The following is a 7,779-nucleotide window of genomic DNA, read 5'->3' as shown; positions in this document are numbered from 1 at the left end:
CGTGAATTGCAGGACATGGTTCCTGAAATTAGCAGGTTTACCTTATATAAACTATTTCGAAGTGATTTTTTTAACTGTCTGAAAATTAAAATGTATAATATAAGTACAACGAATAGTTTAAAAGACAAACGCGTTTAATCTTTAAATAATCCCTGTATGAAAATAAAGGGAAGTGACATCACATGATAGATTGTCAAGTTCGAAAGAAGATTCACCTCAGCTTCATTTTGTCTGTTTTTTGTTATAGTTAGGGGAAACATATTGCATATTCCTGTCACAAGAACAGACCCCATATTTGTGAGGAAAATAAAGTAAATCTTTGCTGAGGGAGGAAAAACATAATTGAATTTGTTTCGCTAAAGACGTCTTCATAAGTGCTAACAGAGTGAGAGCTGACTGTTCCCCCACCTTCACTGTACCCACGTCCGCTGTCCCGTCTCTAATGTCTTCCGTGTGGAGACGTCCTGCCGACGGTGTTCATGTGGGTGACTGCTCGGTGCGTTGTCTCTTGTCATGTTTTCCGCAACTCTGCGAGAAGGTGAGACAAAGGTCGCCCGCACACGTCACTGCTGTACAAAAAAATATATGGACACGTCAAATTATTCTTTTCGACAGCTAGCAAATTAGCTTATTTCTCTTGCATCTTTCGTAAGCATCTTTGGCAGTGTTCATTGATAAATGCTCCGCCGGAAACCTCTAGCGTTGAACTTGAAACCCGTTTTTTAAAATACAATTTCAATTTAACAATATATTCTTTTAAAAATACAGTGATCCCTCGCTATATCGCGTTTCATCTTTCACGGCTTCGCTGCTTCACGGATTTTTTTTGCGAGTCGTTCATTGCAGTTCTCAAATATAATCGAAGGTGGCATATCCGTTTATAAAAATCTTCTTGCTCAGAAAAAGAAAGAGCGCCAACAACTTCCCATAACAATGTTCTTCTCTCGGAGAAAGACTCCTGCGCCTTCAGTAGAAACAGACGCTCCAGCGGAGCGGAGTCAGGACGAAGAGGCACAGCTGGGACCGTGAAATACGCCAGTGACAATGTTTCCAACCTTGTATTATCCATCCATCCATCCATCCATTCTCTACCGCTTATCCGGGTCGGGTCGCGGGGGTAGCAGCCTAAGGAGAGAAGCCCAGACTTCCCTCTCCCCAGCCACCTCCTCCAGCTCATCCGGAGGGATCCCCAGGCGTTCCCAGGCCAGTCGAGAGACATAGTCTCTCCAACGTGTCCTGGGTCTCCCCGGGGGTCTCCTACCGGAGGGACATGCCCTGAACACCTCACCAGGGAGGCGTCCAGGGGGCATCCTGACTAGATGCCCAAGCCACCCCATCTGGCTCCTCTCAACGCGGAGGAGCAGCGACTCTACTCCGAGCTCCTCCCGGATGGCAGAGCTTCTCACCCTATCTCTAAGGGAGAGCCCAGCCACCCTACGGAGGAAGCTCATTTCAGCCGCTTGTACCCGTGATCTTGTTCTTTCGGTCATGACCCAAAGCTCATGACCATAGGTGAGGGTAGGAACGAAGATCGACCGGTAAATCGAGAGCTTCGCCTTTCGGCTCAGCTCTCTCTTCACCACAACGGACCGGTGCAGAGTCCGCATTACTGCAGACGCCGCACCGATCCGCCTGTCGATCTCCCGCTCCATTCTTCCCCCACTCGTGAACAAGACCCCGAGGTACTTAAACTCCTCCACTTGGGGCAGGATCTCCTCCTTTACCCGGAGAAGGCACTCCACCTTTTTCCGGTCGAGAACCATGGCCTCGGATTTGGAGGTGCTGATTCTCATCCCAGCCGCTTCACAGGTGGCGGCGAACCGATCCAGTGATAGTTGGAGGTCACGGGCCGATGAAGCCAACAGGACCACATCATCCGCAAAAAGCAGAGACGCGATCCTGAGGTCACCAAACCGGATCCCCTCAACACCATGACTGCACCTAGAAATTCTGTCCATAAAAATTCTGAACAGAATCGGTGACAAAGGGCAGCCCTGGCGGAGGCCAACCCTCACCGGAAACGAGTTCGACTTACTGCCAGCAATTCGGACCAAACTCTGGCACCGATCGTACAGGGAGCGGATGGCCCGTATCAGCGGGCCCGACACCCCATACTCTCGGAGGACCCCCCACAGGACCCCCCGAGGGACACGGTCGAATGCCTTCTCCAAGTCCACAAAACACATGTGGACTGGTTGGGCAAACTCCCATGCACCCTCGAAGACCCTGCTGAGGGTGTAGAGCTGGTCCACTGTTCCACGCCCAGGACGAAAACCACATTGCTCCTCCTGAATCCGAGGTTCGACTATCCGGCGGACCCTCCTCTCCAGTACCCCTGAATAGACCTTACCAGGGAGGCTGAGGAGTGTGATCCCCCTATAGTTGGAACACACCCTCCGGTCCCCCTTCTTAAAAAGAGGGACTACCACCCCGGTCTGCCAATCCAGCGGCACTGCCCCCGATGTCCACGCGATGTTGCAGAGTCGAGTCAACCACGACAGCCCTACAACATCCAGAGCCTTAAGGGACTCTGGGCGGATCTCATCCACCCCCGGGGCCTTGCCACCGAGGAGTTTTTTAACTACCTCGGCAACTTCAGCCCCGGAGATACGAGAGCCCATCTCCAGGTCCCCAGGCCCTACTTCCTCACTGGAAGGCGTGTTGGTGGGATTGAGGAGGTCCTCGAAGTATTCCTTCCACCGATCCACAACATCCCGAGTTGAGGTCAGCAGCACACCATCACCACTATACACAGCGTTGACAGTGCACTGCTTTCCCCTCCTCAGACGCCGGATGGTGGTCCAGAACCTTTTCGAGGCCGTCCGAAAGTCGTTCTCCATGGCCTCACCGAACTCTTCCCATGCCCGAGTTTTTGCCTCGGCAACCGCCGTAGCTGCACTCCGCTTGGCGTGCCGGTACCCATCTGCTGCCTCAGGAGTCCCACAGGCCAGTAAGGCCCGATACGACTCCTTCTTCAGCTTGACGGCATCCCTCACCGCTGGTGTCCACCAGCGGGTTCGGGCATTGCCGCCACGACAGGCACCAACCACCTTGCGGCCACAGCACCGGTCAGCTGCCTCAACAATGGAGGCACGGAACACGGTCCACTCGGACTCAATGTCCCCCGCCTCCCCCGGGACATGGTCAAAGCTCTCCCGGAGGCGTGAGTTGAAGCTTCTTCTGACAGGGGACTCTGCCAGGCGTTCCCAGCAGACCCTCACAACACGTTTGGGCCTGCCAGGTCTGTCCGGCATCCTTCCCCACCATCGGAGCCAACTCACCACCAGGTGGTGATCAGTTGACAGCTCCGCCCCTCTCTTCACCCGAGTGTCCAGTACATGCGGCCGCAAATCCGATGACACAACCACAAAGTCGATCATCGATCTGCGGCCTAACCTTGTATTACTAGATTAAAATTATTGTTTTAAACAAATTTTGGGCTTTAAAACAGGTTTTGATTTTTGGTTTCATTCTATAGTTCAGTATTGCATTGTAAAATAATAAAAAAAATGAAGCTGACTACTTCACGGATTTCACTTTTCGCGTGTTATTTTTGGAACGCAACTCCCGCGATAAACGAGGGATCACTGTATACAAAATACATGGAAAATAGTGTTTTATAGATTCAATAAAAAATGTTGTGTGTTTTTTTTAACACAAACATATTAAACGTAGAAAAAGAATAATTAACAATAGTCCTCTTTCACCCACTCCCCCGAGGTAAATATTAACTTTTCTTTCTACTTTGGTCAGTGTCCACTTTTTTCCCCTTGATTTTTCTATACTCAAAGGTCATTCGACTATCGCTGGTTGACACCTGTGAGAGAAAGAGGAACGCTTGGCACAAATCGCACTAAATCTTATTCAGCTACAGGCAGGTGTTTTTGAAATGTGTTTACTTTTGTTTTAAATGATTATGCTTACCACAGAATGTTCTATTAAACGTGAAGTGTAGTTTTTGTTTCACTAGACTGCTGGTAATAAATGGACTTTACTTTCAGGGTCCACGATGAAGAAGCTGCTACTGGTGGATGTAGACTGTGGGGTGGATGATGCACAGGCCATCATGTTAGCTCTAGCTGCACCCAATGTGGAGCTCCTGGGCATCACCTGTGTGCACGGAAACACTACTGTGGAAAATGTGTGTAAGAATACACTGCGAGTCCTGCAGGCCTGCAATAAACTGGAGGTAATGTATTTTTAAAATTTCTTTTAGAATCTTTCAAAACCAAGTTACAAAGTGTGTAAAAACAAAACAATGCAATCAAACAAACAGGGACAACATTATGCAATCCACTATGAAATCAAAATGGTTCCGAGAAATGCCAGACGGTAAAAGTGGGTTTTACAAGCGATTTGAAAGAGGACACTAGAAACCCAGCCATATGTGGCTTATTTTGTCTTGTTCTGAGTTCTCTTCCTTCTTCTCACATGACAGATTCCAGTATTTAAGGGTGCTGCTAAACCCCTCCTGGGGAACGCCATTGATGCAGGACACTTCCATGGATATGATGGCCTGGGAGATGTTCCTGATGCAAATGCCCCTGGTCTGGATATGGTTCAGAAAGAGGGTGCTGTGTCAGCTATGATCAGAATTATCAATGAGAACCCAGGGAAGGTGAGAGACACATTAAGGTGCAGGTGTTAATGTCAAATGCTTCTGTTTAACTTTGAAACCAAGTTTTGTTCCTAAGGTTTCTCTAGTTGCCACAGCACCACTCACGAACCTGGCTCTGGCTGTGAGGATGGATCCATCCTTACCGAGCAAATTGAGAGGGCTGTATATCATGGGAGGCAACACTGAGTGTCAGTGAAATCAAGACTTGAGTGCCACTTTCCTGTCTACATTCTCCAATTCCTGTTTCTGTCTGATCAGCTCGAGGAAACACCACCGTATGTGGCGAGTTCAATTTCACGGCAGATCCAGAAGCTGCTTACATAGTACTAAAAGAATACCAGTGTCCCACCTACTTGGCGTGTTGGGAGTTTACCTGCCACAGCAAGCTGAGCTGGGTAAAGTTTCCCTTCACACAATAACATATATGGAGATCTGCACTGCAGTTTTGTGAGTAATTGCATAAATGAACTGTAATTTCCTTGTGCTGGCAGGAGTTCTGTGATGACTGGTTAGCACAGGACACCCACAAAGCTCGTTTCATGGCGCAGATCTTCAAGTACAGCATGGATGCATCAAAATCTGAGAGGGTTGAGAAAGAGTTTGTTGCAGGTTCTGGATTCGTTTCCTGCGACTCCTACGCTATGGCAGCTGCCATAGATGACTCGTTTATCATAGAAAGCGACCATTATCCTGTTACCGTTGAGCTGACAGGCACACACACTCGAGGCATGATGGTGGTAGATACTGCAGACTTCCTGAAGACGGCTTGTAACGTTTTTATAATTAAGAAGGTGGACTTGAATAAGTTTGAGCAGATGATGATGGCTTCTTTGAAATAATGGAAGAGTCAGAGGCCTCCATGTATATGTAATTTTTAGATGACTACAAATGTTTGTATTACTTTTATTGTATTCAGTTTAGCATTTAACAAGCTCTCTTTACACATCTGGTTTCTATATTGATTACATGTATTTATCCAGAAATTGCTCGATCCATTTGACAGTTGCAAGTTTTCTTTATAGAACTGGTTGATTATCCTTCTGCAAGTGCAGGTTTTTCTTCTTTCATACTATATAAATTAGTCCTTTGTGACCAGCATGTCTTCCCTGACCCTTGGAAATTAAACATATCTACAATATAAACTTTACATTGCCAAAAGTATTCCTTCAGCTGTCTTCATACACAGATGAACTTGAGTAAAATTCCATTCTTAATTCATGGGGTTTCATATGTCTAACCACAACTCCATCCTCATCTCTTCTGGGAAGGCTTCTCACCAGGAGGAGGAGTTTGATTTTTGATCATTGTTTGAAGAACCTGTATGATATTGGAAGTGAAAGCTTGGCTCAGTCTCAGCTGTAATTCATCCTGAAGGTGTTCTGTTGAGATCAGAATGCTGTGCTGGCCAGTCAAGTTCTTGCACACCAAACTCCCTCATCCACATCTTTATGGACCATACTTTGTGCACTGGTGCCCAGTAATGTTGGAACAGGAAGAGCTTGGCCTCTGTTCACTCTCCGCCTTGGTATCTGCTAACCCTGCTCAATGATTTTACCAGGCCTACCACTTTGTGACCAAATTGCTGTTGTTCCCAATCGCTTCCACTTTAAGATCCCACTAAAAGTTTCACGTGGGATATTGAGCAGCGAAGAAAGATCAAGAGTAGACCTTTTGCTCAAGTGACATCCTGTCACGGTACCATGCTGAAAATCACTGATGTCCTGAGAGTGACCCATTATTTCACAATTAGAAGTGGAAGTAGCCTGTAGAAGCAGTCGCCAGGTGCCTGATTTAACATGTGCGGTCAATGATTTGGATGGGTGAGTGGATATTTTTGACAATATAATGTATCTGCTACCACCCATCCAATCTTTATTTATTCCAACAACAGTGATCAGAGTCCCTTAGTAGCCTTTCCGTCCTCTGAATCTCGATCTTGTGTCCAGCTGTTTAAGAAGAAAAACATTTTTTTTTTTTTTTAAAATATATATATCGGCAATGGTTTAATTTCAGCAAAAATTAAAATGTCAGTTTAAGCACATCATTAGAACTTACCATTGACCTCTTACACTCAAAGAAGGAGGTCTGCAAGGCTTTACAGTGGCCCTCCTTCAAACATTGACTGGGTAACTTCCCCTCCTGGTAAATATAGACACAAAATTCACTGGGATTTTCCCACCTGCAAACCTGTAGTGCAAAACAGCCTGAATCTGACTGCCTACACAACTCAACATTATAGGAGACCTAGTTCACGTGGGTAAAATCATACAACAGATGTAGTTGAAACAATCGTTGGAACTTATTTTATTTGCGTCCCAATTGTTGATTACGAACTGAATGTGTGTGTGCAGAGCAAACTCTTATTGGAATGAAGGTCATGTATGGCTAAGGCCCACGGCAATTTAGAAGCGAGATTTTGAGTAACCTTAAGACACAAGGTGCAACAACAACACCACCATTAGTAGACGTCCGTACCTTTAACACACAGTCGTGCTGAAGGAGACAAGCTTTGAAATCCTCTTTGATTCCAGCGCAGGCTCTGTTATCTTCTTCTTTATCTTCGTAATATTTCGGCATTGTTGAAGAATATTTTTACCCCTCATCAACCGTAGTAACTGCGAAGTAGGACTCTTTTTAAAACAAACAAACAAAACTAAACCTTCTAATCGCAGTGACTGTAATTGCAAAAGCATTCCGCCATATTTCGGACAAGGCATGACGGGAAACAGGAAGTGAACAACGCAAAGTAACGTCGATTGGCTGAGCTGGAGAGACGCAGACAGGGCAAGACACGCCCACTTTATTATATTTCTCACAACACGCCTCCAAATAACGTGTTTATTCCTGGGACTCAAATTGTAAAGGATCTCTAAACGTTTAGGATGCTTGTTCGTTCAATTAATTCACGTTATAGACTATTAAAATGGGGGTGATTTGATTGAGTTTTTATATGCTTTTGGACTTCATGGTTTTGCTCAACCAGTGCAGCCAATCGTTGTTACTGTAATGGACCAATGTCATGGACATGTTTTAGATCTGAATTAACTTGTATCGATCTAAACTGGAATTTTACAGACCCATGTTTTGAGGTGTTCCAATGAACAAACGCTTATTATGCGATGACCCATGGTTTATTGGTTGGATAAAGGTAGAAATGAACA

General features: G+C 46.0%; 2 protein-coding genes across 5 annotated transcripts; one reads left to right on the top strand and one right to left on the bottom strand.

The window, feature by feature from the left end:
- The first annotated feature begins 389 nt into the window (after window positions 1-389).
- LOC101063189 (inosine-uridine preferring nucleoside hydrolase) lies at window positions 390-5,760 on the top strand. 4 transcript variants are annotated; one of them, XM_029840770.1, is made up of 7 exons: window positions 390-538; window positions 3,792-3,874; window positions 4,002-4,189; window positions 4,439-4,618; window positions 4,695-4,806; window positions 4,877-5,013; window positions 5,110-5,760. In XM_029840770.1, the coding sequence occupies exons 1-7, from the start codon at window positions 480-482 to the stop codon at window positions 5,455-5,457; spliced, it is 1,107 nt and encodes a 368-aa protein (XP_029696630.1). In that variant the 5' UTR covers window positions 390-479; the 3' UTR covers window positions 5,458-5,760. The 4 variants fall into 4 exon arrangements, with proteins under 4 accessions (XP_029696630.1, XP_003961787.3, XP_011606667.2 ...); XM_011608365.2 differs by having other exon boundaries at window positions 429-538; window positions 3,869-3,874; XM_029840779.1 differs by having other exon boundaries at window positions 440-538; window positions 3,754-3,874.
- A 687-nt stretch (window positions 5,761-6,447) lies between these two features.
- coa5 (cytochrome C oxidase assembly factor 5) lies at window positions 6,448-7,361 on the bottom strand. The gene is made up of 3 exons (XM_003961739.3): window positions 7,094-7,361; window positions 6,674-6,757; window positions 6,448-6,564 (listed from the first exon to the last, which is right to left on the bottom strand). Exons 1-3 carry the CDS (start codon window positions 7,193-7,195, stop codon window positions 6,523-6,525), a joined length of 228 nt encoding a protein of 75 aa, XP_003961788.1. The 5' UTR covers window positions 7,196-7,361; the 3' UTR covers window positions 6,448-6,522.
- Between the last annotated feature and the right edge of the window lie 418 nt (window positions 7,362-7,779).

This window comes from Takifugu rubripes, chromosome 1 (assembly GCF_901000725.2).
Source record: "Takifugu rubripes chromosome 1, fTakRub1.2, whole genome shotgun sequence".
Classification (NCBI taxonomy): Eukaryota; Metazoa; Chordata; class Actinopteri; order Tetraodontiformes; family Tetraodontidae; genus Takifugu; species Takifugu rubripes.
The sequence above is the reverse complement of the archived record's forward strand: the minus strand, read 5'-3'. Positions and strand labels throughout refer to the sequence as shown.